The following is a 17,588-nucleotide window of genomic DNA, read 5'->3' as shown; positions in this document are numbered from 1 at the left end:
ATTTTATTTTGAAAAGCCATATATTTTGATGGAGAGAATAATGTTGACTTAAATTATAGTTTAAAATCATGTTTTCCTTAACATGAATTTTCTTCCATATTTTCAGTGCAAGTGGTGGCCTTGATACTGAAACACATTTCCTCAACAACACTTTATTGGAATACGTAGATTTAACTAGACAACTCCTGGAAGCAGAAAATGAAAAAGATTCTGACACCCTGAAGGATATACGATGCCATTTTAGTGCCTTAGTGGCGAATATCATTCAGAATGTTCCAGGTATGACTTTTAGTTCCTCAAACCCATAAATGAATATTAAGAGACTATCATAATTTTTCTCCCCCTGAGGAATGGTGATCTAAATTGACAAGCAACTTGTAAACATTTGAAAAATATGTCAGGGTAACTTTTGGAACTTGAGAGGTAAATGATGCTGTGTAGAGGAAAAGAGCATGGTTTCCTCTACATTGTCTGATCTGAAGCTCACTAATGTAAAGATATGATTTAATCCACTACTCAGCACTTGTCTATAACTTCTACTTTGGTTCATTATGATACTGTTGAGTTTCTTCAACAAGGATTGCTGCAGAGAGCTTGTAGAATAGATTTTTTTTTTTAAGTGGAAAGATTCCTTGGAGATCACCTAAGAAAGAAAGAAAGTGAAAGTGAAGTCGCTCAGTCGTGTCCAACTCTTTGCGACCCCGTGGACTGTAGCCCACCAGGCTCCTCTGTCCATGTGATTCTCCAGGCAAAGAATACTGGAGTGGGTTGCCATTTCCTTCTCAAGGGGATCTTCCCAACCCAGGGATCAACCCAGGGATCAAACCCGGGTCTCCCGCATTACAGGCAGACGCTTTATCCTCTGAGCCACCAGGGAAGGGTTATCACCTAAAGGGAGATCACCTAAACCAGCAGCAAAAGGCAGCAGAGTGGGTTTTAACTCCAGACCTCACACTTTACTGCAAGTAGATCAGCTCCCTTGTTGTCTTGATCAATATATCAAGATTCCATGTAATGATTGTTGTATAGCTGAAAACAGTATATATAGTCCAAAGCCCTTTCTTACTGGTTAATCATGATCCAGAAGTATGTTGTGTTAATGTTTTGGCCAAGGTTAACACGTAGCCAGCAACAACCCAGGGAGAAGCAGGGTCCTGATGCTCAGCTCTGTCAGCCTTCAGTAGCATTGTGACTGCCATGCACTTCTACTTGGCAAGATGCTGTATTTCACATAACACTGCATCTCACTTAACATGATAATGTACACTGCAGCTCTGTTCCTGTGATATGCATATATGTAAATAATTTCTGTTACTGTGGAGGTTGGGAGTAGGTTAAAATGAAAACTTTTGCTTTCTTTTTATATAATATTATGTATCCAGTAACAATCCTGGTGGCTCAGACGGCAAAGAATTTGCCTGCAATGCGGGAGACCTGGGTTCAATCCCTGGATCAGGAAGATCCCCTGGAGAAGGGAATGACAACCCACTCCAGTATTCTTGCCTGGAGAATCCCATGGACAGAGGAGCCTGGTGGGCTACAGTCCATGGGGTTGCAAAGAGTCAGACACGACTGAGTGACTGACATCACCACCATCCAATAACAAATAAATTGACGTGCATATTAAGGGAAGAAGAAATGGAAATAATTTTTTCTGCCTATTTTTTATTTACAGTGCACCAGAGAAGAAGCATTTTTCCTCAACAGAGCCTTCGTCACAGTCTGTTTATGCTGTTCAGTCACTGGGCAGGTCCTTTTAGCATCATGTTTACACCCTTGGACAGATACAGTGATAGAAATATGCAAATTAACAGACATCAGTACTGTGCACTGAAGGTATTTACCTAAAAATCTGACTTCTTTTTTCTTAGGTTAAGAGTGGAGTTAAAATTTTTTTCTCTCTCAGTGCCTGGTGTTATAAAAAGGATCAGGATTTCTTCAGAGTACCTAAGAGTACTAGAATATATATTTGCCTGCTGTATTCAAACACTTATACAGGAAGTTTATTTAAATGCATAAAATATAATGTAGAAATATTCCAGAATCTATGAAAACTGGAAGCCATATTCTTAAAGAATTGAGGACTGCCTCAAAAAAATACTTATTTTTTTTCTTACTTAAGTACTTTCTCTTGATCTTTTTTTCCCCTTCACCTCCAGTACTGTTCAAACTGCATGTCTAATGTAGTATCATGATATTTATGTACTGCTCATAGTAAATTTCTTCATTTCAAAAGTTACTATTATGCTTTTCTTTATAAACAAAAAAATCAAAGATATTGTGGCTACATAAGCATGAGTAAAATATCCTGCCTCTTCTCATTAAGCAACCAACATGTAACCTCTGAAATGTTTTAAATGTAATTCTAATATTATTGTTTGAAGGCTATGTCTGCTGTACTCTGTTGTGGCCCTGTTGCAGATAATGTAGGACTTTCATCAGATGGCTATTTGTACAAATGGTTGGATAACATTTTGGACTCTCTGGACAAAAAGGTAATTATGACAGTTCCCTTAAAATTCTGTAGTAAATTACCACTGCGTTACATTATTTGGGGGGCTTCCCAGGTGGCACTAGGGGTAAATTATCTGCCTTTCAGTGCAGAAGATGCAAGAGATGCAGGTTCCATCTCTGGGTTGGGAAGACCCCTTGGAGTAGGAGATGGCAACCCACTCCAGTATTCTTGCCTAGGAAATTTCATAAACAGAGGAGCCTGGGCGCCTACCGTTCATGTGGTCTTAGAGAGTTGGATATGACTGAGCGCACACACACACACATTGCATCATTTAGAGTTATTGTATGGCTCACTGAATATGTCTTTTTGAAATAAGATAGGTTAGAATCATGGGTCCAAAACATATTAGGTAAAACTAAATAGCATACCATAAACTAAGAGATTTCTAATTCTTATTTAGTTCTCATTTAAATAATTTTAATTTCCCTCTTAGAGGATTAATATAGTAGTGTGTATTTATCTCACAAACGGTTTTAAATCAGTAAAAGAATATAATTGTGGAATACTTTAAGCTCCATGTAAGAAATATGCTATTTGCTCTGTTTAACTTTTTTGATGACTCTCCAATTAATCACTTTTCCCCCCTTATTACTTATACCATACAAACACAGACTTCACAATTTAAAATAAGACTTACATTTCTTCCCCCTGGAAGAAATGTATTTTGTATTGGGCTATCAAAAACAACAATAAATTTTGACAAAAATAGCTGGGGAGGTTAATCACTCATTTTCCTAAAAGCACTTAATCACTGTTCCTATTCATCAGCCACCTCTGTGGCTCTGCTGGAAAATTGAATTGTACGACTAAGAGTCTTATATAAAAAGCAGGAGACCACGTTTAATTTCTCTGTGCTGGTTTTTCTGCTGGTTGAATAAAATCAGAAAGAGTTGAACTAAAGGAGACTTGAGTTTTGTGATGAAATACAATAAATATATGCACTGTATTATTTTAATTGAAATATAAGAGGAGTAGATAAATAATACATCCCTTTCTCTCTCCTGGGCAATTCTGTGGCCTTTACTTAGGTTCATCAGTTGGGCTGTGAGGCAGTTACATTACTGCTGGAGCTGAACCCGGATCAGAGCAACCTGATGTATTGGGCGGTGGATCGCTGTTACACTGGTTCCAAGAGAGTGGCAGCCGGTTGTTTCAAAGCCATAGCCAATGTTTTCCAGAACAGGTACTCTAGCTTTTGCTATCTTTCATTATTTAGCATCTCTTAAAAAACAGAATGTGTCTTTTTGAGCTCAGCAATATTAATAAACCAATATTTTCTTACCTTAAACTCGAACAAAATCTAACCAAATGGTGATAATGATTACCATGCACCTGTTGTTACCTATTGCCTTTAAAAAAAAAAAAAACAGTCACCTCATAGGCTTAGCCCCTGCATGCCTGCATCCTTCCCTTTATATCATATCATGTTTATTAACTGGTGTGAAAGCCTCTAAACATTGTTTATCTAACATGGGAAATTTGTCCCTAGGGATTATCAGTGTGACACAGTGATGCTCCTCAATCTGATACTGTTTAAAGCCGCTGATTCTTCTCGAAGTATCTATGAAGTTGCTATGCAACTTTTACAGGTTTGTAAACAAATGTTAATTAAAATATATTTTTACTCGGGACTTAACGAAGCACAGCAATCTGTTCTTGCCTTGGAAAGTATGCTAATGTTCATCTTTATTTTTAATAGTGATGTATGGTATGATTCCTAACTATCATTAGAAACAGAAGACTAAGATAATATGGGTCATTTAAGTCTACAAATAATGCAAAGTTTTGAGTGTATTGTAGAGGATTGTGTGTGATAACCCCCACACTCACCTGTGTGTGTGCCTCTGTGTGTCTGAGTACTTGGAAAAGTTGAGTGGTTAGAGCCTCTGTGTGCCTTCACCTGTTTCTGTTGAGCAAATGAGAATAATGTGAGTCAGTTTGTTTTGGAGAATCAAGTGAAAAGTAATTAGCTCTTTTATGATAACCTTTTGTGAGTTTTCTTTATTAGACTGAGACAAATAACTTAGACATTTCACTTGGATATGTGGTTATATCCATTGATGGTAGGATGTGGTTCTTCATTCTTAACCAAAGGTTAAGAATGGGATTCAAGGAGATGCACATTTTCCCAAAGGGTTTGAAGTGGTTCTGAGGGATCATCTTAAGAATTATACCCTAATGTCTTTATTAGTTAAGAAGAAGGTTGAGGGGTGTAGCTCTTTGTATAGTATAATATCAAAAGAATTTTTTGCTTGTATTTTATATTTAATCCATGATTAAGCAAAATAGGTTTGAAGATTTTTTTTCACATATGCATATTTTTATATAGTCATAATTTTGAATTGGAAAAGTGATAAATCTTCTTCAAATAATTGTATGTTAAGTTGCAGAAGTTATTTTCAAACTATGTTACTGGCATTCAACACAAGGAATGTTAAAGTCTTGTAAAGAATTACAGAGCTTATCAAGATGGGACTGTGCCGGGGTCCAGCCCCGGCTGATCCAGGGTATTTGAAGGGTAGATGGCGTCGGCGACTATTTAAATATTCATCAAAGATATAAAGAGTAATAGAATGAGGATAGCTCAGTAGGAAAATTCAGTGGAGAAAAGAGGCTGAGTAGCTTGGTTTACGCGGGAGACCAATAAAACTTTAAGACAAGAAGCTTGCGCCACTTACGTAGGCCGCAGGCGTCCTTCCGTTCTCCCGAAGGAGAGGAGACACTGAGGCCTGCCCGGTCGGATCTTAGAAGCCCAGGCATAATTAGTAAGCATGGCAGGTTCCGCGCTCCAAATGGAGACTCAGCCAGAGTTTGAGAGAGAGAGACATGGGGAGACCAGTATTTCGAGGAACTGATCCCAATTCTTTATTTTCCAGAGTCTGTTTTTATACACTGAGATGTTATACAGAAGTCACGCGGGGACAGCAGTCCTGACTTTTATTAAAGTCAGGTGCTTCACACAAATGTATACAGAGGTCTTAGGGGTGTTACATCATCTTCTGGCCAGGGGGGCCTGCTGACAATTTATGACCCTCTCCTTGTGACAGCGGTCAGTCAACCAGAATACTTTTTTCTCCAAGGGTGATTATTCTTAAAACAGATGCCACCCAAATAAAGTTACATTCCTATAGGGTGAGGGTGTAGTGGGTTTTAGTTAAGGAAAGAATTTACTTGGCCTAAGGTCTAATGTGATTTATATCAAAGGTTAATACTTATTTCTTCTATATATTCATTAATGTGTGTAAGGGCAGGGGATGTGGAGTCTTAGCAACAAACATTGGCTCAACAAATGAAAAACCCTTCACCAATACAATTTCTAATCAGCCCACTATACTTATACTAATGGTTTTCTAACTTTTCTAAGGAACCTGTTTTTAGAAGGTTTAAAGCATCTCGTGCCTCTCACGGTTGGGAGGCTGTGAGCAATCACATGTGGCCGGACAAGCCTGTCAGGCAGGCTAGAGAACCTTCAGAGGAGTTTGTAGGTTGAAACACTCCTATCACGCCCAGGAATTATTATTAACTGGAGCTCTAAGTTAACTCCTTCTCCGAAAGAGGTGGTGGGGGACAGCCCCCCGTAAAGTCAGAGGTGTAGGGGAGAGCACAAAGTAGTAAAGTAGGCAGGCTCTGGTTATGGGGGTAGATGCTCGAGAATTTCCAGGGGGACTCCTGAGGCTCGATCCCGCCTTTGCGTATGTCAAGCCTCCTTCCTCATGACCTTTGCCATGGGCGGAGTGCCTCACGCCGGCCCCCAACAGGACTGGTACTTTTTTTTTCCCCTAAGTGCTAGAAAGAAAGATAAATTGATCCTTATAACCCTCTGTTCTAGTATTCATTTGGAATTACAAAGAACAAGAATTAGAGACCTTTTGCAAACATTTCTGGGAATTAGAGATTAGCATCTAAGAAACTTTACAATTTATACAACTCTATAGCTTTTAAACTATAATGTTTCTTGGGAGAACATTTTATGTTTTTAATTATAGCTGAAATTTAGAGGACCCACAAAAGCTTACATGGATGGGTTACATTCCTGTAGATCCTGGAACCGAAGATGTTTCGCTATGCTCACAAGCTGGAGGTCCAGAGAACGGACGGCGTCCTCAGCCAGCTGGCCCCTCTGCCGCATCTGTATTCCGTGTCTTACTATCAGCTGTCCGAAGAGTTAGCAAGGGCGTATCCCGAGCTAACTCTCGCCATATTCTCAGGTATGATTGTTCAACTGGCTAGTAGTTTTTTTTTTCAGCAACCATTTTGAAAAAACTACTTTTAGGAAATGTAAATCTATGAAATTTGAGGTTGAATTAAAACAAAACCTGTCTTTATATAAGAGAGGTTTTTTTCCTTTAATATGAACTCTTTAATACTGATCTACCATGATACGGAGATTGCTTATTAAAGATCTCTAAAGGGATTCTAACCTTGACCTCTCTTCTCCACCTCACACTAGCCAAAATAAAACAAAGTAGGAGGGGGCTTCTGGAGAAGGCAATGGCACCCCACTCCAGTACTCTTGCCTGGAAAATCCCATGGATGGAGGAGCCTGGTAGGCTGCAGTCCATGGGGTCACTAAGAGTCGGACACGACTGAGCGACTTCACTTTCACTTTTCACTTTCATGCATTGGAGAAGGAAATGGCAACCCACTCCAGTGTTCTTGCCTGGAGAATCCCAGGGACGGGGGAGCCTGGTGGGCTGCCGTCTATGGGGTCGCAGAGTCCGACATGACTGAAGCGACTTAGCAGCAGTAGGAGAGGCTTCACAGGCAATTTGAAAATATTCCTGTAGTAGACATAAAACTTCCTGAATCTTCTAGTGTGTAGTTTATCTTGTATATTGGTCTATTTTTAATAATATAAATGGGCAGGGATAAGGGTACAGGTTTCTTTCCGTAAGTAAGACCTCTAATCATAGGAGAACATACTGCACTGCCTTAAGCAGAACTACAGCTAGGAACCCACCTTGCTTCCTGGTCCAGTTTCCTTTCCTTGGGTCCAAAAAACATTCCTGCCTTGAGTTTCTAAAGCATGGGCTGTGTGTCAAGCAAGATGTCCTATATGTATATATATGGGTTTCCCAGGACTCAGATTTAAGGTAATTAGGGAGCTCATCCAGCTTGAGCCTTTCTGGTCGATGAACACACTATTGCAGATGCCTCCATAGTGCTTATAAATCCTTTAACTGAAAAGTTTTATTAGTTATAATACAAAAGACTCTTAGCTAGTTTTTCTCTTCTTCATCTTCAGTAAGATCCTGTTCTAATCTTAGTGCTGCAAATGCACCAGAATTGTTATGCAGGAGATACCAGGGCTCTGAACCTTTCATTCAGGTTCAAGGCACAGAGGCCTCCGCCTTCTTGGCCCGTCTTTCCACAGTGCCTATTTTAGCAGTGGAGATAGTTTGAGTCCCACCCCTAATTGATCTGATTGGGGGAAAAAACAACTTAAATTCTCCTAACATTCAGTGTTTAAAGCAGCACACGTGTTAGGTTTGCACTGGTAAATAGCAGCAATCACGCTTCTTCCTTCTTCCCAACTTCCGCAGTCCCGACATCCCTTTCAGGATGGACGTGGATGGTCATCAGTGCAAAGTAGTAACCACATACGTGCTAAGTCACTTCAGTTGTGTCTGACTCTTTGCAGCCCTACAGAGCCCACCAGGCTCCTCTGTCCATGAAATTTTCTAGGCAAGAATACTGGAGTGGGTTGCCATGTCCTTCTCCAGGGGATCTTCCCTGACTCAGGGATAAAAACTGAGTCTCTTAAGTCTCCTGCCTTGGCAGGTGAGTTCTTTACCACTAGCGTCACCTGGGAAGCAGATAAGTAACCGCTGTCCCCACTAATTTTGCTGCTAGGCTTTTCTAGGCTTTTCTCGGAGGCTCCTGGGCTTTTCCTGGAGGCTTTAGCACAGAAGAGAGGAGTCCCTGGTATCTCAGAGGTCATGGAATTGGTCAGGATGGCAGTGGGTGCTGGCATGGCCTTGGCTCCCATACACACGTAGAATCCCTCAGCCAGGATCTCTTCATTCAGAGATCCAGGTCTCATATTTCATACTTGTGGTAATAATATTGACCTGTTAACAGAAGGGATTCTTTTAGACGGTAACGATGATCCTATATGCAAGGCAGCAAAAGAGACACAGACGTAAAGGACAGACTTTTGGACTCTGTGGGAGAAGGCGAGGGTGGGATGATTTGAGAGAATAGCATTGAAACATGTATATTACTGTATGTAAAATAGATGACCAGTGCAAGTTCAACGCTTGAAGCAGGGCACTCAAAGCCAGTGCTCTGGGACAACCCAGAGGCATGGGGTGGGGAGGGAGGTGGGAGGGGGGTTCAGGATGGGGGGACACATGTGATGATTCATGTCAATATATGGCAAAAAACACGACAATATTGTAATTATTCTCCAATTAAAATAAATTAATTACTTTAAAAAAAGAAAGGGTTCTTCTAAAAAGTTGGAATTGAGCATAAATGTGTGCAAGGCACTGGACTGAGCAGATTGTTGGCACTGTGTTGAGTTTGTGCAAACTGAGCCTGAACTGAAAGTATCCACTTGGACCATCTGTTCTCTCTGTACACTGAAAATCAAACCTCTTCCCCTCGCCCTAGTCGGTTCTTACTCTGTCTGACCTTCAGATGCCCACGCTGGCCTTCTAAAGCAGTGCCATGGCACTTGAAAGACCTGCCACATCTCACTCTAAAGGGTTTGAACTGCCAATTCTTGTCATTTTCTAAAGAACCATTTCAAAGTGAAATTGTTATATTGTCTGTCCTGCGTGTGTCAGAGTTGGGTTTTTGTGGAGGTGCAGAGCAGGCAACACTGTAAGTTGCTCTGAGATCCTTGTTCCGAAGTACATTCTTGGTTATCTGTACTTCTGTAGCTGGTGTGATGCTGTTAATTATACGTATGGCACATCCCCAAATGTTAATAAAGGACTCAAAGAGGTTTTGTACATAAAAAAAAAAAAAAAAAAACCTCCGTGACACAACTACTTTTGTTACCTTCTGAGAGAATAATAAGGTGAGGATCAAAGGTTGATAGTTGGTCCTAGGTCAATCTGTGTATATGTGGTAGAACTGGAATTCAGACCCAGACCCAGGCAAAAGGGGGCTTGAGGAAAGAGGTTTTTACTTAAAGTGATTTATGGAGAGTAAACAGTGTATAAAAACTCATAGGCTTTGGAATCAACCTTGTATTTGAATCCTCTGCCACTTGATCATTTTCTGACTTTGCACACGTTACTCGAACTGTCCACCTCACAAAGTTTATCATGAGCACTATATGAGATGAATGTAAAAGTAATAAGCACTTCATAGGAGTCTCCCCTAGATAGAACCTAAACATGTGAGGTTTTTCATGGGTCACTTTAAATTAATCCATGAATAAAGACTGTCTTTATCTTAGGTTTATTTGTTAAGAAGCACATATTGTAAAATTTCCCACATTAATCATTTTAACTGTATAGTTCAGTAGTGTTGTGTATTTATATTGTTGTGAAACAGCTCTCTGCCATTTTTCATCCTAGAGAAGTGAAACTTTATACCTACTAAACAGTAAACTCCCCTTTTCCTGAACTTCCCCCAGCCCTGTTAACTACCATTGTGATTTCTATTTCTCTGAACTTGATTATACTGGATCTTATAAAAGTGGAAGCTTACAGTATTTGTGGTTTTATGATTAGCTATTTTCACTTAGCATAATGTCCTCAAAGGTGATCCTTTGATGTTGTAGCAAGTAACAGGATTTCCATTCTTTGTAAAGGTTGCAGAATTTTCTATTATGTGTATGTGTGTGTCAAAACACACATTTTTGTTTGTCCATTTGTCTAGCAATGGACATTTGGATTGGTTCCACTTCTTGGCCAGTGTAAATAGTGCTACTGTGCACTAGGCCTTCAGGACCCTGCTTTCAGTTCATTTGGATATATAGTCAGCAGTGGGATTTCTAACTCATATGGTAGTTCTATTTTTAATTTTTTTGAGGAGCCATTACACTATTTTCATAGCAGTTAACACCAGACTCACCAATAGTGTGCATTTATTTTTCTTAACTACCAGAGATATTTTATATAAAAGTTAAGTCTGTGGTGTATGTTAGCTGTTTCCTTTTCTTTATGATGTCATCAAGGTCAGGTTTATTAAAAGGAGAAACAATGCTCATAATTCTTAAATGTAGTGAATAAAATCTGGCTTGTTATTTTTTCAGAATTAAAAAGTTACATTTAAATTCATTACAAATCAAAGGAAAGCACAGTTACACAGTTGTTCCCTCTTTGACTTGTCCTTAACTACAGAGATAAGCCAGAGAATTCAGACAGCTCACCCTGCTGGGAGACAGGTCATGCTGCACTACCTGTTACCCTGGATGAACAACATCGAGCTGGTGGATTTGAAACCCTTGCCCACAGCAAGGCGACACGATGAAGATGAAGACGATTCCTTAAAAGACCGAGAACTGATGGTGACTAGCAGGCGCTGGTTACGAGGAGAAGGCTGGGGATCCCCGCAAGCTACTGCCATGGTTCTGAATAATCTGATGTACATGACAGCAAAGGTAACAGGTTTTGTATTTGTGGTTCCTGCACAGAATTACGAGTTAGGAGGAGTAAACAGGTTAGAAACAGACAATGAGATTAGATAATCCAAACAAGTATGTGTTATAAATAAGTTCCTTTCTTTAAAAAAAAAAAAAGCTTCACATCAGATATAAAATATCTTTTGGGGAATGGAGCTAAAATCATATGTGATTAATGATATTTGTATTTAGATTTGTTGAAAGAAATGATTATTTCTCTACAATGTGAAGAAGATTAAAGCTGTCTGTCAAAGCATTATTTTCTAATATTTCACGATGTTATGAGTTTGGTATTGAATAGATGGTTGTTACTGAAGTGCTGCTGAAGTGTGTGCTGTATTTCCTGTATCTAGTATGGTGATGAGCTGGCCTGGTCGGAGGTGGAGAACGTGTGGACCACGCTCGCAGATGGCTGGCCGAAAAACCTGAAAATAATATTGCACTTTTTGATCAGCATTTGTGGAGTAAATAGTGAACCAAGCCTCTTGCCTTACGTATGTGTTCAAGTTCATTCACTTTCATGTATATATGTATATGTATACTTAGCCAGTTGTCTTGTGATGTCAGAATCTGGGCAGCCGTAGAACAGCAGAGGCAAAGCAGGGGCCAGGAGGAGGACAATCAGGAAATAGCACATGGATTCATTCATTGATTCATTTAATAAATATTGCCTGGCTTTACTACAGGTCAAGTGCTCTTCTGTGTTCTGGGCATTATAATCTGATGGATGCTACAGATTTTATTCTTTGAACCTACACCTAATTTATTTAATGAATAAATCACTAGGTTAGTGATGTACAGTCATGGTAAGGGCTACGGAGGAAAACTGCAGAGTCCTGAGAGTGGATAACTTTGGAGCCACCACTGTCTGAGAGGATTCGAGATGATATTGGACAGAAAGTAATATGAAAGTGGAGAAATGTTAGTAGTTTTTCCTGTCAGCAGCTGACACTGGGATATTAGAGCATGATGAGAAGTGAGAGCTCAGTACCTATAGAATCATGCCCTAAAGGCTTCTGGAAGCAGGAAAAATCATGATAAGAGATAAACAGTGAATAATGCACAGTCTTTATCTTCTGAAGAAAGAACAGTACTTAAATCTGCTCAAGAGAATACTATGGAACTATCAAGCACAAAGGTTAAACTGACATGCACACAGACATGTGTGTATATGTAGATATAACTGTTAGACACAGGGTAGCATCTCCTTAAAGTATGTTCCACAGAAAACTAGCTCTGCAGAGTGTTGCTCTAAAGGTTCTTCTGGATCCTCCTTGAAATGAACCATTGAGTAGCCTTGCTTTACCCAGCATCTCCTGGGTTAATCTGATTACTGAAAGCTTTGTTCTGAAGGCATGTCACAATAATCTGCATTGAGAAGCACTTGGAGAAAGGTGGGTGTGTAGTACAAAACATGATCCCACATTAGCTGTCTGACCACACGTCCTAACAGTCCCCTTCAAGCCTGCTGCCGTTGGGTCATGCTGAACCCTCTGCTGCCCGGCTCTCACTCAGGCATCCCACCCAGGGACCTTGCCATTTGCTTTCCTCTCTCCCCAAACAGTCAGTTGCTCATTTCTGCACATTCTTAAGATGTTTCCTCAAATGGCTGTTCTCACTGATACCTTTGCTGGTCATCTAGTTCAAATCTGCAAATGCCCTGCCCCCACATATACACTCTTCTTTTTCTTGCCCTGTTTCATTGGTTTTCCTAACACTTATCATTGAACTCACTGTATATTTTATTTCTTTGCCTCATTACTTTTGCCTCAGTTAGTCCAGTAGATTCTGAGCTCTTAAGAGCAGGAATCTGAGAATTCCCTGGCAATCCAGTGGTTCAAACTTGGTGCTTTCACTGCCATGGCCTGGGTTCAATCCCTGGTCAGGGAACTAAGATCCTGTAAGACGTGCACTGCAGCAAAAAGAAAAAAAAAAAAGAGCAGGAATCTTTATTTAGTTCATTGCCACCTTGTCAGAGCCTAGACTAGTGCCTGACACACAGGAAGTTCCCCTTAATTGGATGAATGAATGACTGAGTTGGGGCTGGCACTAGAAACAGGCATGAAGTTGTAATTCCAAGAAGCCGAGATGAAATTCCTGGGCTTCCCTGGTAGCTCAGATGGTAAAGAATCTGCCTGCAGTGTGGGAGACTCAGGTTCAAGCCTGGGTCAGGAAAATCCCCTGGAGAAGGGCATGGCAATCCACTCCAGTATTCCTGTCTGGAGAATTCCTTGGACAGAGGAGCCTGGTGGGCTACAGTCCATGGGGTCACAAAGAGTTGGACACAACTGAGTGACTAACACTTTCACTTTTCAAGATGAAATTCAGAGAATTGCCATTTGCCAGAAATTTTAAAAGAGCTATTTTTCATGATGATAATAATAATTTCTTAATTATCACTTCTTAAGCACTACTTATTTGGAGGAGGAAATGGCAACCCACTCCATTGTTCTTGCCTGGAGAATCCCATGGACAGAGGAGCCTGGTGGGCTGCTGTCCATGGGGTCACACAGAGTCAGACACGACTGAAGCGACTTAGCAGCAGCAGCAGCAGCAGCAGCAGCAAGCACTACTTATAGGCCAAGTACAAGCACTTCATTTACATTACTTAATTCCTGGAAGAAATCTGTGAGTTTGGTAAGATGACTGCTGTTTTACAATGAATAAAGTAAGGTAGTGAGAAGAGTGACATAGCTCAAAGTCACATAGCTATTTAGGTCTGTCTCTGTAGAGCTGGAATTCTAACCCAGAGCTGTTGATGAAAAGTCCAGGAAAGCTTCTTGACAGGCCCTGCAGCTGGAGTGGGAGGTGGGGGCTTGAAGACTTGACAGGATTAGAGTCATGAGTATCGTCTCAGAGGTCCTGAGTCAGAGCAAAGACACAGAGGCAGAAATGTACCTGATGTGATCAGAGAAGACTGAACTTGAGAACAAAGAATTAGCAAGTACAGCAGGTTGGATAGATCTAGAGCTGTGTGGGAGGTCAACTATCAGAGAACCATTATCAGATTTCTGGTGTGATGTGATAGAGCATATTTTAAAATTTGTCCAGGGGTGATGTAAAACAGAGCTTCTCACACATCTGAATGCAGCGTGAATCAGCTGGGTGGGATCTTGTTCTCATTCTCATTCTGGAGTTGGGGGTGGGGCCAGAGATTCTGTATTTCCCGAAAGCTCCAGATAATAATGCATGTTCTACGAGGATCACATTTTAAGTACTAAGGTTTAAAAAGGGAGAAAAAAGAAAGATCACTGACTAATTGATCAGCCTATTTCAATAATACATACTACTAAAACATACTTTTTGATCAAGTATGATTGATCAAGTAAGATGGATCAAACCAGTCAATCTTAAGGGAGATCAACCCTGATAACATGGACTGTATAGTCCATGGGGGTCACAAAGAGGTGGGCATGACTGAGTGACTTTCACTTCATTTTCCATTGAAAAAGAAACTGATTTATAAAAAGGCAATGATCTTTTGCTTTTCTAAAAATAAGTAAAGGGAGTGATAACTTTATGGACACCATTAAGCAATATAGCTGCTGCTGCTGCTGCTGCTAAGTCGCTTCAGTCGTGTCCGACTCTGTGTGACCCCATAGACGGGCAGCCCACCAGGCTCCGCCATCCCTGGGATTCTCCAGGCAAGAACACTGGGATGGGTTGCCATTTCCTTCTCCAGTGCATGAAAGTGAAAAGTCAAAGTGAAGTCGCTCAGTTGTGTCCGACTCTTCGCAACCCCATGGACTGTAGCCTACCAGGCTCCTCCGTCCATGGGATTTTCCAGGCAAGAGTACTGGAGTGGGGTGCCATTGCCTAAGCAGTATATCTAGGTCATCCTAATGATACAATATTAAGGGCTGAAGGGAAGAGTACTTATAAAGCTGATTAATGTCTAATTGCTAATCAGTGTCTATTCAAATTTAGATTGTGCTTATTCATCTACTACTTAAAGCTGAACTTTACTCTGATAAAATTTGTCTCAAGACAAGTTTGTGTGATAAAAATTGTGCTTTTTCTTTTCCAAACGATTTTTTCTGTGACAGGTGAAGAAAGTTATTGTATATTTAGGTAGAGACAAAACAATGCAGTTGCTTGAAGAACTGGTGAGTGAACTACAGCTGACCGACCCTGTCAGTTCCGGAGTCACTCACATGGATAACCCCCCTTATTACCGCATCACTTCCAGCTATAAAATCCCTTCTGTCACCTCAGGTGAGAAGTCGTTTAAAACTGATTACTTTGTATGCAAAAAGAAGCTTTCCACAACTGTTCATTTTAGCAGGCGTTTGCTTTCAACGTCCTAGAGAAAACACTCAAATGTTAAGTCATAGATGTAATTAACTTGACAGAACTTTGTAAATCCTCATATGAGTAGAAAGGTTTGACAATGTAAGGATTTGTAATGTGATAAAGGGAACATTTATATACCTATTCAGAACTGGAATATATCCATTTTGTCCATTTACAACAGATGCTCTTATAAATAGATATAATTAATATGTAAATATCAGAATTGCTCACTTATTGAAATTACTGTGTAATTTCATATTATAATTATTTGAGCATATATTATACATAGTATTCAATCATGTGAGTGTATTTACTTTTATGTATATCTATATTATAATATTTTGAGTTGAAACTACATCCATTGAAAATTGATAAAATATCTGGACTGTTGTAGATTAAACTTATATGAAATTCTTTGTCACTCAGTTTATATTAAATGCTTTTGTGATGTTAATAACATTGTATAATTAGAGATCTTTCATGCTGTGTTTTATAATTTACTTTTGTCATCTGGTTTCATCTTTTTGTTATACTTTCTAGGAGATTTCTAATAATGCTTCTATTGAATTTTTTATATCTGCTAAAATATTTTTAATTCCAAAGAGAGTTTTTTAATTAAAAAAATTTTAGGAGCATCCTAGTCATGTTTCACAGTTGGACTACCTTCTTCTATATTTGATAAAGCTTTCTACCTGGGAAAGTTCCTATTTTCTTTATATTGCTGTTTCTTTGTTTTGATTTTGTCTTCAAAAGCCTACCAATTCTAGATCTGTCTTTTCATAAACAGTGGCATATTAAAGAGTTGACTGGATGGTCTGTAGGTATATATGGAACTTGTTGATATGGTTTTTTATACAATGATTTCATCAATGTAACTGTCCATTGGTCTTTTCTCTTGTACTAATCAGATTCCCCAGAGAAAATTCTTCCAATCCTCTGCCTAGAGTAGAAGATGTAGGGGTGTGCGTTTGTGTGTGTACTGATATGTATAATCCATAGATAAACACACTTGCAGTCTTCCAGCCTTCTGATAGCCCAGTGGTTTAAGAAGGTTGCAGGGAGGTATGTCTTTTCAAGTTACGTATGTGTGTATATCTCCACTTAGTTCCCTTATCCTCAGTAAAGTACTTCCTCCTTCCCCTGTGGATGGTGTGCCCTAGTCTAGAAATCCTCTGATTTATTGTCATCAAAGAAGACCTCAAGTGAGCAGAGATAGTTACCCAGTTACAAGAGGTAGAGGGGTAGCTCTTGGGGCCCAGCTATTTCTGAAACAGATTTTCAACCATTCTTGCCATTTTTAGCATCTGCTTCAACCCCTGCTTCCAGAGGTACTCTGTTGCCACTAATTCCTAAGTCTTTTGGAGGTTTAACAATATAGATACAGAAGTTTCTTGTTTCCTCCACTAGCAGCTCTGGATTCAGCTCTTTTGACCTTAATTACTTCTTGTCCATTTGTTTTCCAGCATCCCTAACTTTGTTGCTGTTGACTCCTTACTCTGTTGGTCATTAAGAGTACATTCCTTTTTTAAAATCACCTTCATCTCATTTGGGCTTCCCTTGTGGCTCAGCTGGTAAAGAATCTACCTGCAATGCTGGAGACCTGGGTTCGATCCCTGGGTTGGGAAGATCCCCTGAAGAAGGGAAAGGCTACCCACTCCAGTATTCTGGCCTGGAGAATTCCATGGACTTGTATAGTTCATGGGGTTGCAAAGAGTCAGACATGACTGAGCAACTTTCACTTTTCTTCTCATTTTAGTGGAGTTTTGACATCTGTAGTATGAAATCTTTTGTTCTTATTGAGCTGTCCTAAGCTTTACATTCATTGACACTGTTTTATTTCTGATGACAGGAACTACTTCTAGTAGCAATACAATGGTTGCTCCCACAGATGGCAATCCTGATAATAAGCCCATAAAAGAGTGTATTGAAGAGAGGTAAGTACGTCTCTGTTCTTTATTAATCTTTCAGTTTGACGTATATGATTATCATCAGAATAAACGATAATTTCTGCATTGGAATGGTGTTAATATTCTAGTGAAGAAATATATTTCCATGCTGGAAATTTTTCACATTAAAGACACTTGCATGCTAGATTTTTAAATATGCACCAATGGATGAATAGGTGGAGTATGGTGAGTCACTTTTTGTGTTGCTACATTTTTTTAAACTTTTCTAAATGGAAATTTTACTCTTGCCTGT

General features: G+C 39.7%; 1 protein-coding gene across 5 annotated transcripts in view; it reads left to right on the top strand.

Annotated features, from left to right (window-relative positions):
* The window catches only part of FRYL (FRY like transcription coactivator), a 268,832-nt gene that overhangs the window by 199,105 nt on the left and 52,139 nt on the right, over positions 1-17,588 (top strand). For all 5 annotated transcript variants that reach the window (XM_070372372.1, XM_070372373.1, XM_070372370.1 and 2 more), the window contains 10 exons: positions 107-279; positions 1,676-1,836; positions 2,385-2,495; positions 3,544-3,698; positions 4,005-4,104; positions 6,555-6,723; positions 10,816-11,075; positions 11,450-11,590; positions 15,143-15,311; positions 17,239-17,323. In XM_070372372.1, the coding sequence (XP_070228473.1) occupies positions 107-279; positions 1,676-1,836; positions 2,385-2,495; positions 3,544-3,698; positions 4,005-4,104; positions 6,555-6,723; positions 10,816-11,075; positions 11,450-11,590; positions 15,143-15,311; positions 17,239-17,323 (1,524 nt within the window). The remainder of the gene's footprint in view (positions 1-106; positions 280-1,675; positions 1,837-2,384; positions 2,496-3,543; positions 3,699-4,004; positions 4,105-6,554; positions 6,724-10,815; positions 11,076-11,449; positions 11,591-15,142; positions 15,312-17,238; positions 17,324-17,588) is intronic.

The sequence above is a fragment of the Bos mutus genome, chromosome 6, assembly GCF_027580195.1.
Source record: "Bos mutus isolate GX-2022 chromosome 6, NWIPB_WYAK_1.1, whole genome shotgun sequence".
Classification (NCBI taxonomy): domain Eukaryota; kingdom Metazoa; phylum Chordata; class Mammalia; order Artiodactyla; family Bovidae; genus Bos; species Bos mutus.
The sequence above is the reverse complement of the archived record's forward strand: the minus strand, read 5'-3'. Positions and strand labels throughout refer to the sequence as shown.